At 29.7% G+C, this 18,522-nt stretch overlaps 1 protein-coding gene across 3 annotated transcripts in view; it reads right to left on the bottom strand.

The window, feature by feature from the left end:
• Positions 1–18,522, bottom strand: part of LOC119611819 (putative inorganic phosphate cotransporter) — a 43,515-nt gene that overhangs the window by 10,355 nt on the left and 14,638 nt on the right. Inside the window, exon 1 of one of the 3 annotated variants that reach the window (XM_037967517.1) lies at positions 880–1,790. The exons of the other annotated variants lie outside the window; for them this stretch is intronic. Coding sequence (XP_037823445.1) covers positions 880–982 — 103 coding nt within the window. The 5' untranslated portion in view covers positions 983–1,790. Of the gene's footprint in view, positions 1–879; positions 1,791–18,522 lie in introns of those variants that run through there. 3 annotated transcript variants of the gene reach the window in all.

Raw genomic sequence — 18,522 nt, 5'->3', positions numbered from 1 at the left:
GTTCTAGTTCTGTTCTAGTTCTGTTCTAGTTCTGTTCTAGTTCTGTTATTGTTGTTTTCTAGTTCTGTTTTAGTTCTGTTCTAATTCTGTTCTTGTTCTGTTCTAGTTCAGTTCTAGTTCTGTTCTAGTTCTGTTCTAGTTCTGTTCTAGTTCTGTTCTAGTTCTGTTCTAGTTCTGTTCTAGTTCTGTTCTAGTTCTGTTCTAGTTCTGTTCTAGTTCTCTTCTAGTTCTGTTATTGTTGTTTTCTAGTTCTGTTTTAGTTCTGTTCTAGTTCTGTTCTAATTCTGTTCTAATTCTGTTCTTGTTCTGTTCTAGTTCAGTTCTAGTTCTAGTTCTGTTCTAGTTCTGTTCTAGTTCTGTTCTAGTTCTGTTCTAGTTCTGTTCTAGTTCTGTTCTGGTTCTGTTCTAGTTCAGTTCTAATTCTGTTCTAGTTCTGTTCTAGATCTGTTCTAGTTCTGTTCTAGTTCTGTTCTAATTCAGTTATAGTGCAGTTATAGTTCAGTTCTAGTTCTGTTCTGTTCTAGTTCAGTTCTAGTTCTGTTCCAGATCAGTTTTAACCGTAAACTGTGGAACTGTTAGCTGTTTCTTCTCTATTTCAAATTTAGCTCATTTATAGTTCGTTTTTGTTTAAGCATTTTTTTGTTGTTAAGTTTTTTAATTATTTTTTAAACACACACACACACACTGACACTAACAAATAGCTTGTTTACTGTACACGAGTAGTGAGTGAGTCGCCTGTCTATTGTGCAATAGCAAAATAAAGTGTCGTAAAAAAGCACGTGAAAAAACTAATTTTAAAAAATGTCTTTATATAAAAAATAAAGAAAGAAGCCAATATGGAAACTATTTTAAATATTATTTAATAATTTAAATATTCACCTTTTGGACGATTTTCTTCGAAAATCTCATTAAAGCTATTCTGATCCCAGACCAGGACGTGACCGTTGCGTTCACGGTTAATGGTAGGACGTACAGCAGGCATTTTTTTTTTTAAATTAAATTTATAATAATTTATATGAGATAAAAGTTAAAAACTTATATTTAAACACTTAACACAGTAGAGTTTTTAAAGTTAGTATTTTTTTTATAAAAAAATAAGCGTAATTTTTAAAGTTTTTTTGAAAAAAACTTTTTTCTATTTGGTTTTGGACGTTTTTAAAGACAAAAGACGCGTGTTTTTGTAAATTTGAAATTTTGTTTGAAAAAAAGTATTAAATACACTTTTTACGCACACGTTTAAACCATTTCATGTTCTACCGTAAAGTTCTTAAAAATTTCATTTTAGTTTTTTTTATAAAAAAATTTAGTTTTTCAAAATGGTTGCTGTATAAATTATATTTGTTGTTGTTTTGTTTTTATTTAAAATTTATTTTATTTAATTTTTTTTTTTTTGTGTAGCGATCGGTCGTTTACAAAAGGTAAATATGACTGTCGCCGTAAATGTTTGAATTTAAACTGATTTCAATATTTTCTAAAGAATTTCTAAAATGCTTTAGTTTTTAAAATGAAATGTGCTTTTTTCTTAAATTCTTGTGTTTTTGTTTTTGCTTGTGGTATTAAGCTTATTGTTATTGTTGTTTGTTTTATATTTCTTGATCTTTTTTAAAAAACGATCGTTTCCTCTTTTTACACTCTTCGCCGCAATTGAGTAAATATTACGGAAATGCTTTTTTGTGTGTAGTTGTTGTTTTTGTTAGGTTTGATTGCAATTTTTATATATTTTTGAAAATTAATTTTTGTAATATTTTAAAAAATTTTTTTTGTTAAATTGTAATTTATTTATATTTTGAGAAAATTTGTTTAAATTTATATATTTCTACTATTTGGCGCGCGTTCTATAGACCAACTGACACTTGTCTATCGTTTACGCCAAAGTTTTTATCGTCTCGTCGTTTTTTTTTTGCTTTAGTTCTTTAGACAAACTGTTGTTGTTGCTGCTGTTTTCAGTATTGTGCTAGTGTGTGTGTTTTTAGCGAGGGGCAGTCAAAGGGGGCCCGCTTTCTGTTGTGTGTGTTTGAGTGTTTACATTTCTTTGGGGTTTGTTGTTATTGTTTTCTTAGCAAAAGCTTTTTTTCAAAGCTTTTAGGTGAAAGATATGTAAAGGGAAGGAAGGTAATAGTATGTTATTGTTATTGTTTTTCTTGACGCTCGTTTTCTTTTTCAACAAACTGTATTTTTTGGGGGGTTTTGCGCTCGGGTTTTGGTGTTTTTTTAATTTTACTGTAGTTGAGTTTAACAAAATATAATTAAAATAACAAAACTATAAAAATTGTTTATTAACTTTTAAGGTGTGATTGAAATTGTTAATAATATCATAAAGGCGTTACTAATGAGTTTTACAATTAAGAGCAATTATTTCTCAAACTTTTTATGAATCAAGAAAAAACATCGTTATTGGCAGCTCCGTGGAATTGCCAATTTTGAATGAAAATATAATCAGTTCTAGTTTATATCTAGTTCAGTTCTAGCTCAGATCTAGTTTAGATCTAGTTTAGATATAATTTAGATCTAGTTCAGTTCTAGTTCAGTTCTAGTTCAGTTCTAGTTCAGTTCTAGCTCAGTTCTAGTTCAGTTCTAGTTCAGTTCTAGTTCAGTTCTAGTTCAGTTCTAGTTCAGTTCTAGTTCAGTTCTAGTTCAGTTCTAGTTCAGTTCTAGTTCAGTTCTAGTTCAGTTCTAGTTCAGTTCTAGTTCAGTTCTAGTTCAGTTCTAGTACAGTTCTAGTTCAGTTCTAGTTCAGTTCTAGTACAGTTCTAGTTCAGTTCCAGTTCAGTTCTAGTTCAGTTCTAGTTCAGTTCTAGTTCAGTTCTAGTTCAGTTCTAGTTCAGTTCTAGTTCAGTTCTAGTTCAGTTCTAGTTCAGTTCTAGTTCAGTTCTAGTTTTGATATAGTTCTGTTTTAGAACTGAACTAGAACAGAACTAAAACAGAACTAGAACAGAACTAGAACAGAACTAGAACTGAACTAGAACTGAACTAGAACTGAACTAGAACTGAACTAGAACTGAACTAGAACAGAACTAGAACTGAACTAGAACTGAACTAGAACTGAACTAGAACTGAACTAGAACTGAACTAGAACTGAACTAGAACTGAACTAGAACAGAACTAGAACTGAACTAGAACTGAACTAGAACTGAACTAGAACTGAACTAGAACTGATCTAGAACTGAACTAGAACTGAACTAGAACTGAACTAGAACTGAACTAGAACTGAACTAGAACTGAACTAGAACTGAACTAGAACTGAACTAGAACTGAACTAGAACTGAACTAGAACAGAACTAGAACTGAACTAGAACTGAACTAAAACTGAACTAGAACTGAACTAGAACTGAACTAGAACTGAACTAGAACTTAACTGAACTAGAACTGAACTAGAACTAGAACTGAACTAGAACTGAACTAGAACTGAACTAGAACTGAACTAGAACTGAACTAGAACTGAACTAGAACTGAACTAGAACTGAACTAGAACTGAACTAGAACTGAACTAGAACTGAACTAGAACTGAACTAGAACTGAACTAGAACTGAACTAGAACTGAACTAGAACTGAACTAGAACTGAACTAGAACTGAACTAGAACAGAACTAGAACTGAACTAGAACTGAACTAGAACTGAACTAGAACTGAACTAGAACTGAACCAGAACTGAACTAGAACTGAACTAGAACTTAACTAGAACTAGAACTGAACTAGAACTTAACTAGAACTGAACTAGCAGTTTACAAGAACTGAATTGGAAAGGACATAGAACTGATCTGCTCAAACGAATTGGCAACTCATACAAATAACAGTTATTAAGTAATTTAAGTAATTTTCGCATTTAAATTGAACATATTTTAAAGTATTTATTATTTTTGTCTAATTTGCAAATATTAAAATGTTTTATTTTATTATTTTGTTTTTTGGTATAAGTTCTTTTTTTTTATTATTTTACTGTCTAAAAAAATATAATTAATTACTTAAAATGATTTCTCATGCTGAAAAAAACATTATAATTCTGACGCAAATTTACTATATAGTCTAATTTTATTTTTATAAATTTGCTAATGTTTTTGTTATTCTATTAGTACTTTTTTTAAATTTAAAATTTTGTTTTATTTTAGCGAAAAAAAAAAAAATTAAACAGAAAATATTAAGCAATTAAAATTAAATACATTTTAGAAAAATTTGTTTTGTAAAAAAACAATTTTGGCGCTTAAATTTTATTTCCGTTTTTACATGAATTTTTTGTTGTTGTTTTTTTGGGGGAAATTTTTGCAATTTATTGACATGACACATGATTGAGTTTGGCAATTCAAGGTTACAATTTTCCTTTTATTTAATTTTAGATGAAATTCAGACAATTGAATTATTTGAGAGAAAAAAAAAATATATGAAATAAAAATTACAACATATTTTTTAAGAAATTCACTAATCAGAACACAATTTCACTTAAAAACAAAAGGCAATGTTTGAGTTTTTCAACTCAAAAGAAAACATAAGCGATCTTTATAGATCGTGTTATATAACTCTTTGGTTTTCTGTAGATTTAAGAAGGGATAGGTCGGTTAGTTGGATAAACAAGAAGTAAAAAACGAATGAATGAAATTGAGTCATTAAAAAACAAAGAAGAAAAACTTAAAATTTTGAATGAATGATTTTCAAAAAAACACAACGTGATCGTGCTACAAAGAGACTTTTTTCTAAAAAAAAGAGATCATAAAACTGTTAAACTCTTATCAGCTGATCTAGACAAATTGCGTCAAAAAAGCTTAATAATAAAAAACAAACTATGAAAAGTATTTATAGGCGGGGGAGGTGACATTTTATAAAAAAAAATTCAACATAATTTCTAAATTATTTGCTTACGTCTTAAAAAAATATCATAAAGATATCGGTATATGATTAAAATAGATATCAGCTCATTATTTGCAAAATATATAGCAAAAAAAATTTAAAAAATTCTATTAAATCGTAAAAATTTTTACCGCATTTATGCTAATAAATAAAAATAATTGTTTAATTTTAAAGAAAAAACCCAAATTCATCTAATAATGGACTTTCATCTTAAAATACATTTTAAAACCATTTGATTGTTTTTGCTTTAGAAAAAGATCTCGTGACTTTGACCAAAAATAATACACACAATCACATTTCTCAACACACCAACATAATCATGATCATGTTCATCATGATCAGCATCGCTTCAGCATTCAATTCCATCATCTTACTATATTGTTGTTGTTGTTAGATCTTTGCTTGCCCACCAGATTATTTAAATTTGAAATCAACCCAAAAAACATTTAATTTTTATGGAATATACAAGTTTTTGTTGTTGTTATTTTTTTGTTTTTTTCAAAATTTTGCCAACATGTGTTTTAATAAATTAAATAAAAAAAAAAATACACAAATAAAAACTTTCCGATTTTTTTTTTTTGGTTTTTTAATATATACATGTGTATAAATTAAAATATCAGTAGTTGGAAACAGTTGACAAAAAGCAAAAAAAGCAAAAAAAAAAAAAACTGCCAAAATTTATCATTGAATTTCGAAAACAAAACGTAATAAAAACAAAATATTATTAAAAAAAAATGTTTGTCCCGACTTTATCAATTATTTCATAAGCCGGCTAATAATTAATAAAAATTTAAATTCAAAAATAGTTTTAAATCAATATAAAACTTAATCTAAAAGTTAAAATTTTAGCTGGTGTTGCCAACTATCAGTTACAGTTTCTCAAATTTTTATGGCAGTTGGCAACAAATGATAGAATGTTAGTTTGAAAGATCAAGCTTATAAATATTATTAGACTTTAGACTAAACACTAGTTCGGACTACAAAATTGATTATAGTCCAGACTATATATAGTCTATAGACGAGAATATAGTTTCGACTGTAAACTATACATAAACTTGACCATTGTCCGGACTACTTGTCAGGATTGTAGTCCAGACTATAGACTATACTATAGTCCAGACTATAGACTAGATTATAGTCCAGACTAGACTATAGTCCAGACTATAGATTAGACTATAGCCCAGAATATAGACTAGACTATAGTCCAGACTATAGACTAGACTATAGTCCAGATTATAGACTAGACTATAGTCCAGACTACAGACTAGACTATAGTGAAGACTATGGACTAGACTATAGTCCAGACTATAGACTAGACTATAGTCCAGACTATAGACTAGACTATAGTCCAGACTATAGACTAGACTATAGTCCAGACTATAGACTAGACTGTAGTCCAGACTATAGACTAGACTATAGTCCAGACTATAGACTAGACTATAGTCCAAACTATAGACTAGACTATAGTCCAAACTATAGACTAGACTATAGTTCAGACTATAGACTAGACTATAGTCCAGACTATAGACCAGACTATAGTCCAGACTACAGACTAGACTATAGTGCAGACTATGGACTAGACTATAGTCCAGACTATGGACTAGACTATAGTCCAGACTATAGACTAGACTATAGTCCAGACTATAGACTAGACTATAGTCCAGACTATAGACTAGACTATAGTCCACACTATAGACTAGACTATAGTCCAGACTATAGACTAGACTATAGTCCAGACTATTGACTAGACTATAGTCCAGACTACAGACTAGACTATAGTGCAGACTATGGACTAGACTATAGTCCAGACTATGGACTAGACTATAGTCCAGACTATAGACTAGACTATAGTCCAGACTATAAACTAGACTATAGTCCAGACTACAGACTAGACTATAGTCCAGACTATAGACTAGACTATAGTCCACACTATAGACTAGACTATAGTCCAGACTATAGACTAGACTATAGTCCACACTATAGACTAGACTATAGTCCAGACTATAGACTAGACTATAGTCCAGACTATTGACTAGACTATAGTCCAGACTACAGACTAGACTATAGTGCAGACTATGGACTAGACTATAGTCCAGACTATGGACTAGACTATAGTCCAGACTATAGACTAGACTATAGTCCAGACTATAGATTTAACTATAGACCAGACTATAGACTAGACTATAGTCCAGACTATAGACTAGACTATAGTCCAGACTATAGACTAGACTATAGTCCAAACTATAGACTAGACTATAGTTCAGACTATAGACTATATTATAGTCCAAACTATATGTTAGACTATAGTCCAGACAATAGATTAGACTAGTTCAGTTCTAGTTCGAGTTCAGATCTAGTTCAGTTCTAGTTCAGCTCTTATTCAGTTCTAGTTCAATTTTAGCTCAGTTCTAGTTCGAGTTCAGATCTAGTTCAGTTCTAGTTCAGCTCTTATTCAGTTCTAGTTGTTCTAGTTCTGTTCTAGTTTTGCTCTAGTTCTGTTCTAGTTCTGTTCTAGTTCTGTTCTAGTTCTGTTCTAGTTCTGTTCTAGTTCTGTTCTAGTTCTGTTCTAGTTCTGTTCTAGTTCTGTTCTAGTTCTGTTCTAGTTCTGTTCTATTTCTGTTCTATTTCTGTTCTAGTTCTGTTCTAGTTCTGCTCTAGTTCTGTTCTAGTTCTGTTTTAGTTCTGTTCTAGTTCTGTTATAGTTCTGTTCTAGTTCTGTTCTAGTTCTGTTCTAGTTCTGTTCTAGTTCTGTTATAGTTCTGTTCTAGTTCTATTCTAGTTGTGTTCTAGTTGTGTTCTAGTTCTTTTCGAGTTCTGTTCTAGTTGTGTTATAGTTCTGTTCTAGCTCTTTTTTAGTTCAATTCTTTTTCAGTATTATTTCTTAAAAGCTCCGCTCTTTTTCATTCCCACTGTATTACTTTTATGTTTCTCCCTGCCCCTTCCCTCAAGTCTCTTACCATTACACAAAATGGCTGACTAATCACATTTAAACTTCAGCATTTTATTCAAAGTCAAAAGTTCAACTTTTTTTCGATGAATTGACGTCTAAGTCTATATAAAGCTTTTTCCCTCTTCGATATCGCATCCAATCAATTGATAAAATATGTTTTTGCGAAATTGTTGTTTGTCGATCGCTACAAAAGTATTTTAATTTTTATTTTTTTTTGCCAAATCACAAAATGTGCTTGCACATTTATTATCAACAATTGTTTTATTTTTATGAGTATTATTTTGTTTTTTTTTGTTCATTCCACGTACAAAGTGTTCGTAGCCCACAGTTTCAGAATAAATAATATTATACAAACACACGAACTCGTGTGAGAGTATAGATGATATGAACGAATGCTCACGTGTAAATCGGCTGATAGTAAAAGCAAAAAAATACAAAATTCACACTAACAACTAATTTATACAATTCACTCATAAAAAAACAAGTGTTCAAATAAATTAAATATTTGTTTGTGAGTGTATGTATGTGAGAAGAGTGAGTGCGACGAGTCATGTACAATTTCGCAAAAATCTACAACAACAAAAACATTTAGAGAAATATATGGATGCCAGATGCTGTTATAAATGAAAAATCCCCATGGGCTACACATAATACCCAAGAGGGAAGATTGAAAATTTGTAGTTCTTATCAATGTTGATTGTTTTCATTAGGAGCTACCCATCCTTAATCTGAGAAAAATTTCCCGAATATGCTTAAAAACTTACCCCAACTTGAGTTTCAAGATTTTTATCATTCTGTATCATTTATGGCAATTTATTCTTACCTAAAAAGATAAAGAAAATTTTTATAAATTAGTAAAATTTACAATTTGTTTGAAAAGAAAATGTTGTTATAAAAAATCAATAAATTTGGATCTTATATGAACGCGTAATAACCAGATTTTATTATTGATCTAGATCCCTAATATGTTATACAAATCTGGCAACTATTCTGCTCACAGTGTCGGCTAAAACACGTGACTATTTGAGCAATTAAGATATAGAATTCAACATCCAATTAAATTTTTTTATTTCCTCAAATAAAAATTAGATATTTTTGGCGTCTGAGGCCATAAATAAGAAATTATTCTGAAAAACATGTTTGTTCTTGTTGGGAATTGATAAAATTCTTTTGAAAAATGTGAATAATTAAGATATAGTTCTGTTCTAGTTCTGTTCTAGTTCTGTTCTATTTCTGTTCTAGTGATCTATTTCTGTTCTAGTGATCTATTTCTGTTCTAGTGATCTAGTGCTGTTCTAGTTCTGTTCTAGTTCAGTTCTAGTTCAGTTCCAGTTGAGTTCTAGTTAAGTTCCAGTTCAGTTTAGTTAAGTTCTAGTTCAGTTCTAGTTCAGTTCTAGTTAAGTTCTAGTTCAGTTCTAGTTCAGTTCTAGTTCAGTTCTAGTTCAGTTCTAGTTCTAGTTCAGTTCAGTTCAGTTCAGTTCTAGTTCAGTTCAGTTCTAGTTCAGTTCTAGTTCAGTTCTAGTTCAGTTCTAGTTCAGTTCTAGTTCAGTTCTAGTTCAGTTCTAGTTCAGTTCTAGTTCAGTTCTAGTTCAGTTCTAGTTCAGTTCTAGTTCAGTTCTAGTTCAGTTCTAGTTCAGTTCTAGTTCAGTTCTAGTTCAGTTCTAGTTCAGTTCTAGTTCAGTTCTAGTTTAGTTCTACTTCAGTTCTAGTTTAGTTCTAGTTCAGTTCTAGTTCAGTTGTAGTTCAGTTCTAGTTCAGTTCTACTTCAGTTCTAGTTTAGTTCTAGTTCAGTTCTAGTTCAGTTCTAGTTCAGTTCTAGTTCAGTTCTAGTTCAGTTCTAGTTCAGTTCTAGTTCAGTTCTAGTTCAGTTCTAGTTCAGTTCTAGTTCAGTTCTAGTTCAGTTGTAGTTCAGTTCTAGTTCTGTTCTAGTTCTGTTCTAGTTCTGTTCTAGTTCTGTTCTAGTTCAATTCTAGTTCAGTTCTAGTTCAGTTCTAGTTCAGTTCTAGTTCAGTTCTAGTTCAGTTCTAGTTCAGTTCTAGTTCAGTTCTAGTTCAGTTCTAGTTCAGTTAGTTCAGTTCTAGTTCAGTATGTCTGTTCTAGTTAGTTCTAGTTCTGTTCTAGTTCGTTCTAGTTATGTTCTAGTCTGTTCTAGTTCTGTTCTAGTTCTGTTCTAGTTCTGTTCTAGTTCTGTTCTAGTTCTAGTCTTTCTAGTTCTGTTCTAGTTCTGTCTAGTTCTAGTTATGTTCTAGTTCTGTTCTAGTTCTTCTAGTTATGTTCTAGTTCTGTTCAGTTCTGTCCCAGTTCTATTCTAGTTCTATTCCAGTTTTGCTTCTACTTTAGTTCTAGTTCAGTTCTAGTCTGTGCTAGTTTTGTTCTAGTTCTGTTCTAGTTCTGTTCATAGTTTCTGTTCTAGTTCGTTCGTTCTAGTTCTGTTCTAGTTCTGTTCTAGTTCTGTTCTAGTTCTGTTCTAGTTCTGTTACTAGTTCTGTTCTAGTTCTGTTCTAGTTCTTCTAGTTCTGTTCTAGTTCTGTTCTAGTTCTGTTCTAGTTCTGTTCTAGTTTGTTCTAGTTCTGTTCTAGTTCTGTTCTAGTTTTTCTGTTCTAGTTCTGTTCTAGTTCTGTTCTAGTTCTGTTCTATTCTAGTTCTGTTCTAGTTCCGTTCTAGTTCTGTTCTAGTTCTGTTCTAGTTCTGTTCTAGTTGTGTTCTAGTTCTGTTCTAGTTCTGTTCTAGTTCTGTTCTAGTTCTGTTCTAGTTCTGTTCTAGTTCTGTTCTAGTTCTGTTTAGTTCTGTTTAGTTCTGTTTAGTTCTGTTTAGTTCTGTTCTAGTTCTGTTCTAGTTCTGTTCTAGTTCTGTTCTAGTTTTGTTATAGTTCTGTTCTAGATCAGTTCTAGTTTAGTTCTAGTTCAGTTCTAGTTCAGTTCTTGTTCAGTTTCTAGTTCAGTTCTAGTTCAGTTCTAGTTCAGTTCTAGTTCAGTTCTAGTTCAGTTCAAGTTCAATTCTAGTCAGTTCTAGTTCAGTTCTAATTCAGTTCTAGTTCAGTTCTAGTTCAGTTCAAGTTCAGTTTCTCTGCAGCAGAAACTTTTCTATAATGATTCACACTTTGTTTTATAATTGTTCCTCTAATTTCGCCATAATTACTTCTAAAATTCCTAATTATTTAATATTCTCTTAAAATAATAGTTAATTAATATTAATTTCGAAAACAAATGACTTGACATTTTTTTCTAAAATTGCCATTAAATAAATATTTAAAGTACCCTTCTACTACCCCATCTGGCAGCTCTCTCCTATTTTATTCAAATATCTATCTTGTATATCATTGTTACAAAACAATTTTTATACAAAAACGAAAAATAAAATTAATATACATTTATTAACACTTAATATTCTATAACGTCTATGAAGCCTCCGGCCCTCTTTTCAGACCCCCTTTTGAGAAGCATATTTTATCACTAGAATTTATTTTTAGCATTATTGCTATTGGGGACTATCTACAAGTTTTGTTTGAATTTCATTAAATTGATATAAAGTTACGTTATCCATTTGTTTGTGTTGAATATATTTACTGTGTTCACACTATGGAATATTACCGGCATTTTCAATTAAGTGAAACACATTGACTCTCACGTTTAACACTCGCATTGCCCCTAAACTAATACACCCCGTTGCCCTGCTACTATAGTGATTGGCTTTCTAAGAAATTTTGAATCTAAAATTATAACTCGTGACAAGAGCATGAATTGTATTTTTGAGATATTTTTATGAATAATAGTTGAGTATCTGCAAGTTTTTAAAATGTTCTAATTTGTTGTTGTTTTTACGATTTTAAACTCGTGAGTATTAGTTGTTACGATTGTGGTATAAAGCATTTGACTTGTTGTTTGTAAAGTCAGTTTAGTCGTCAGTCATACGTTATTAACTAAAATAAATATAATGATTTTTATTATTATTAAAAAAAGAAAACGTGTTAGTTAAACATGTTAAATAATTGTTGATTTAACGTCACATTTTCAAGAAATTTTTTTATTAACAAAGAAATAGATAAATCTGTTTTTTCCAGTTCCCCTAGAGATAAGTAAAAAATTACTGCAGAAAAACATATGAGTCAAATTGTTTAAAGATTATAAAAATTGTTTAAGAAAGTTATGGTTTGAGATTTTAATGTTTAATGGACATATAGTATGGACTTTGTTTTGGCCTTGGCAGTCGAGGTTTTTTTAACCTGTTCACATTTTAGGCATCTGCCACTAGATTAAGAAAGTCGTAGTCTTGTTATTAAGGAGGCTTATGATATATGACAGTTGAATGACTTGCTGAAAATATATTCAACTTCTGGCCTTGGGAAGACTCTTACGAATTCAGTCATTTTTAAAATTTGACCGATAAACACAATAAATATTCAAAAAATTTAATGAATTTTTGCAGCTTCAAAATATTTAAATTATTTAAATTGCAATTTTTCTACAAAATTATTGGGAAACGTGAAATTAAGCATGACCACTTTAGTAATATTTTTTAATTACAGTTATTAATCATTAAATTTTTCGAAACAGTTTGCAAGTGACACATTTGCTGACATATTGAAGTGAATATATAAAATTTAAACTGTCAAAATTTTTTTGAAAACATATACAGGTGATAAAATTTTAATCTTAATACTAAAAAAAAATTGATAATAAAATTTTAGAATAATAAAATTTCAATCAGTAAAATTAATTAGAACGGAACTAGAACAGAACTTGAACAGAACTAGAACAGAACTAGAACAGAACTAGAACAGAACTAGAACAGAACTAGAACAGAACTAGAACAGAACTAGAACAGAACTAGAACAGAACTAGAACAGAACTAGAACAGAACTAGAACAGAACTAGAACAGAACTAGAACAGAACTAGAACAGAACTAGAACAGAACTAGAACTAGAACTAGAACAGAACTAGAACTAGAACAGAACTAGAACAGAACTAGAACAGAACTAGAACAGAACTAGAACAGAACTAGAACAGAACTAGAACAGAACTAGAACACTAGAACAGAACTAGAACAGAACTAGAAACAGAACTAGAACAGAACTAGAACTAGAACTAGAACAGAACTAGAACTAGAACAGAACTAGAACAGAACTAGAAACAGAAACTAGAACAGAAACTAGAACAGAACTAGAACAGAACTAGAACAGAACTCGAACAGAACTAGAACAGAACTAGAACAGAAACTAGAACAGAACTAGAACAGAACTAGAACAGAACGCGAACAGAACTAGAACAGAACTAGAACAGAACTAGAACAGACCTAGGAACAGAACTAGAACAGAACTAGAACAGAACTAGAAACAGAACTAGAACAGAACTAGAAACTAGAACTAGAAAACTAGAACAAACTAGAACAGAACTAGAACAGAACTAGAACAGAACTAGAAACAGAAACTAGAACAGAACTAGAACTGAACTAGAACAGAACTAGAACAGAAACTAGAACAGAACTAGAACAGAACTAGAACAGAACTAGAACAGAACTAGAACAGAACTAGAACAGAACTAGACAGAACTAGGACAGAACTAGAACAGAACTAGAACAGAACTAGAACAGAACTAGAACAGAACTAGAACAGAACTAGAACAGAACTAGAACAGAACTAGACAGAACTAGAACAGAACTAGAACAGAACTAGAACAGAACTAGAACAGAACTAGAACAGAACTAGAACAGAACTAGAACAGAACAGAACTAGAAACAGAACTAGAACAGAACAGAAAACTAGAACAGAACTAGAACAGAACTAGAACAGAACTAGAACAGAACTAGAACAGAACTAGAACAGAACTAGAACAGAACTAGAACAGAACTAGAACAGAACTAGAACAGAACTAGAACAGAACTAGAACAGAACTAGAACAGAACTAGAACAGAACTAGAACAGAACTAGAACAGAACTAGAACAGAACTAGAACGAACTAGAACAGAACTAGAACAAAACTAGAACAGAAGACTGAACTAGAACAGAACTAGAACTGAACTAGAACTGAACTAGAACTGAACTAGAACTGAACTAGAACTGAACTAGAACTGAACTAGAACTGAACTAGAACTGAACTAGAACTGAACTAGAACTGAACTAGAACTGAACTAGAACTGAACAAGATCTAAACTAGAGCTGAACTAGAACAGAAGCAACCAAAAACACTTAATGACATTTAACGAGGTTCTACTGTATTTTGTAGTTTGTCTAATTCATAGAACATCTAGTCTCTTACATGTGACTGATTCATGCAAATGAACCTTCTCATCCAGCTAACTAAATCAAACAATTAGAAAGTTCTGTTGATCAAACAGTCGTCAAGCAGTTTGCTATCAAACCAACAATAACAACAAACTGATAATGAAAATGTTAAGTAAGGTTGTAAGGGTTCTGTTCAGTAAACAGCAATGTTAATTATAACAAAATAACATTTACTCAATACCGTTAATGTAGTTAACAGTTAAAGTGTTATGTTAACTCTACATTAAAATGCTTAAAAGTATGCTACATTAAAGTAAACATTAATAATTTTAACTGTTATTAACTTGAGGTAAAATTACTTGTTATCAAAAACTAAAGCAGACTTTTAGGAGGTTTTATATGAAACTAATAACAAGTAAATGTAAGGGGATACTGAAGTTTATAATAAAACAAGCTTTTAAATTATTAACAAATTTAATGTAATGAAAACAAATAGTTCATTTAATAAAATTACATTTTCTTAATTTTTTTATTAAAAAAATCAAAATTTTTGACAAAATTTAATATTTTTCCCTTGACATTGACAGTGATTTGTTTAATAGCCTTTTTTATTTATTTTATTTTAAGAAAAAAAGTCATTAAAAGCTTTAAACAAATTTCTAATAAACTGTGCAATTATTATTTATATTTTCTTTTTAATTTCTTAAAATTTTATATAGATCGCCCCACGTTTGAGGTTTTTACATAGAAATTTTTTATGCCAAAAAATGAAATTTTTGAAATTATTATTTATAATTTGTTTTAAATGTTTATTTTTATACATATGTATACTATTCATACTGAAGATGACATTTGCAAAATAGATTGCAATTAAAAATGGTTTGAAATTTTATAAAAATAAAACAAATTGAGACTCATACACTTGTTATACGCTTGAGTTAACAATTATAAATAAAATCGTTACAGTTTTTTGATGAGAATTTCCGTTTAATTAAATTTTAGTTTTTAGTATATAGTTTTATTATGAATTTGTTGTTGTTGTATTTTAATTCAAACATATACGTATATACAATTTATGTAATTCTAGATTAATTGCTGAAATTGTGATGATTAATGTTGATTAACATTTTTTTTGAAACAAAATAAAATTGCAAAATAATTACATTTCTAATGAAAAAATTTTATACAGATTTGCCAGTTTTCACCACCAAATTGGTAAGCTTTAGAAAAGCTTTTAAGCAGCTTATTAATGATTTATCATTAAAGCTTTTATAGAGTTACAAATAAATCCATAATGTAAGCTTTTAAACAGCTTAATAATAGGCTTTGATTAAAGCTTTTGAAGGAGCTAAGATTCAATGCTAAAGGTTAAAGTTTTTAACAATATAAACAAATACCAAAGATTAAAGCTTTTGAATAGCTCAATTAATTCCTTTGAGGTTCTAAATATAGTCTTTGGTTAAAGCTTTAAGAGTTTTGAAAAGAACTTTATAAAAATGTAAAAAAACATGTTAAAGGACTGTATGCAGGTGACTAACTGAAGATTAATGTACTATTTAACGACCTAAGTATAAAGCTTTCAATTAAGTACATTAATTATTAAAGCTTACAACTACAAAAAGTCTTAAGGTTTAAGCTTTTAAAGGTTTACTTAAAGACCTAGGATAAAAGCATTTAACGAGCTACAAAAAGCTTTTTAATGACTATATAACGACTACAGTTCTCAGAGGACTGTATAAATATCAATACTTAAAGCTTTTAAGGGTAAACAAAAGAAGCAACGATTTAAGCTTTGAAATAAGAACAGTTTAAGCTTTTAAATGATAGCAAGCAGATCAATGACAATAGTTTTTAAAAGGAATATCTAATGATTTATTAAAGCTCTTAAATTGTATAAAGCTTAGAAAGGGCTATATATAGTCTAATGATTAAAGCTTTTAAAGGCTTGTATTACAGGTCTTCACAATTGAATCTTCTAAAGCCAAAGAATACAGCTTAGAAAGGGCTGCTTAAAAACTTACTATTAAAGCTTTTAAGGTCTTTATTAAGCTCTACAATTGAAACTTTACCAATACATTTGTATAAAGCTACGATTAGAACTTTTAAATTTTTTTAAAATGACCTTAGATAAGGGCTTTTATAAAGACAATCATAGGTCCAAAGATTTACGGTATAAAGACTAAAGAATAAAGATTTTAAAGGAGGTACAAAGAATAAACTTTAAAAAGGTCTTACAAAGAGCCACTGTAAAAGCTTTTATAGGATTTAATACACAGAATAAAGCTTTTTAAGTGGTACAAACAATGAACTTTAAAAAGGTCTTACAATGAAACAAAGCTTTTATAATACCTTCGTTTAGCATTGAAAAGACTTTATGAAAATCCAGCTTTTAAATGACTATATAATGACTTAAATTTAAAGCTTTCATAGGACTATTTTAAGGCACTACATAGAAACCTACGATTAAAGCTTTTAAATGGTTTCATATAAAGACCTAGGTTTAGAGCCTTTGGGGAACTACATTATGAAACAGGATAAAATAGAAACCTACGATTAAAGCTTTTATATGATTTCATATAAAGACCTATAATAAAAGCTTTTGGTGAGCTACATTAAGAAAAAGGATTAAAGCTTTTAACCTGAAAACATTTTAAATATTTTAGCAAAAATTCTACAAACAAAGCTTTTATAGAACTACATAAAGATCGGAAATAAAAGCTTTTGAAGTACTATAAAAGAGAATTTTTATAACAGAAGCTTCTAAATGTCTATGGGAGAAACTCTTAGAGAACTATTAAGAAATCCAGAACAAAAGCTTTATAGTTATATGATTAAAGCTTTTCTAAAGATCAAAGATGAAAGCTATGATCAAAGCTTTTAGAGGATCACAAAAAGGATCAAATATGAATACAGTGGAATTACAATAGAAAGCTCTATAACAGAAGATTCGAAAAAAGCTAGGTTTAAAGCTTTTTGGATTTTTAGGGTTCACATTATTAAAACTTAGTTATCTAATTATTAAAACAAACGACAATTGTTAAGACAATTACTAGCAATTAAAGAAAGTTATTTTTTTTTACTTTCACAAATAAAAACTCTTTTCAAAGTAATTGTATTTATTGTTAATTTTATTGAAACAACAACAAAAAATAAATAATTTTTTAAAGTGTCATGCAGTTGAAGTGCCCAGATAAATAAATACAAGTGCTAAATCTAAAAACAACAACGACAATAAACAGTAATTAATGTCAAAATCAGTTGGTAGTCAAGAGCGAAGAACTAAGAATGGAATTTTTATTATTATATATATATATATATAAAAGATAATTTCTCTGGAAAAAATAACAATTAAATAAATGTTTAAGTTATAATTAAAAACATGATCTATATAGAGTTAATAAGACAATTGAAACTATTGAAAACTCACGTACGATTAGTTAAACTTATCAGTGGATGGAAGTTTTCTTAAAAATGACTAAACGGTTATTCAAGTTGACAACATTGGTTCATGGCTTACACTTTTTAATAACTTACTCCCCCCACCTTGTACATTTTCATTTTAAAGCACGTGCTGAAAACCTGACGTTTTTTTTTTTCTGCCAACATTGTAGGTTTATGTGCAATTATGTTGAACTTGCAACTGAATTTCCAAACCAAAAAAAAGCACAATTTAAACTACAAATTACTAACTTGTTTTAGTGTTAAACTGAAACTAAACTAGTTAGTTAAACATGTTTTGGCGCCATAAATTTGGCTCAAAGACGTCAGGTAGTTGTAGCAAAATTTGTGTATAAAAAAAAAACAATTGGCGAACTTGTCTTTAAATTTATTTATGCAGTTTATTAATGAGCTACTACTACTACTAACACTACTCACAAATAATGCGTCCAATTTTTTTAAACTAATCTAATGATTTCCTTACAGAATTTTAGTAGATATTTTGTTTTAGCAGAATCGACTAGTTAAGTAGTCATTATTAACCGTTATTTAGGCAACTGATTAGATTAACATTAATCCATTGTAAATTACTAAAAAGGGAGCTAATGATTAAGCTTTTAAAGGGAACTATAATTAAAGCTGTTAAAGATTCAAGGTGGTTTAAAACTACATACGAAATACGTAAAAAGCCTCTAACAGACTATATAAAGACACACGATTAAAGCCTAAATATGTCTAGATAAAGTCTTTAAAATCCCATATAAAACATACAATTGAAGCTTTTAAATAATTATCTGTTTAAAAGCAACATACTTTCGTTTGAAGCTTTTAAAACATTACATTAAAACTTTCAATTAAAGCTTTGAAAGCTCTAGTATAGTCTATAGTCTAATCTATAGTTTCGACTAAGTCTACTCTATAGTCTACTCTAGAGTCTAGTCTATAGCTTTGTATATAGTCTAGTCTATAGTATAGTCCACAGTCTAGTCTATAGGTAAGTCTATAGTGTAGTCTGTAGTCTAGTCTATAGTCTAGTCCATAGTCTAGTCTATAGGTAAGTCTAAAGTCTAGTCCA

Source organism: Lucilia sericata, unplaced genomic scaffold (genome assembly GCF_015586225.1).
Source record: "Lucilia sericata isolate MDLA Ls3-8-SP2 unplaced genomic scaffold, ASM1558622v1 Contig001538F_arrow, whole genome shotgun sequence".
Taxonomy (NCBI): Eukaryota; Metazoa; Arthropoda; class Insecta; order Diptera; family Calliphoridae; genus Lucilia; species Lucilia sericata.
The sequence above is the reverse complement of the archived record's forward strand: the minus strand, read 5'-3'. Positions and strand labels throughout refer to the sequence as shown.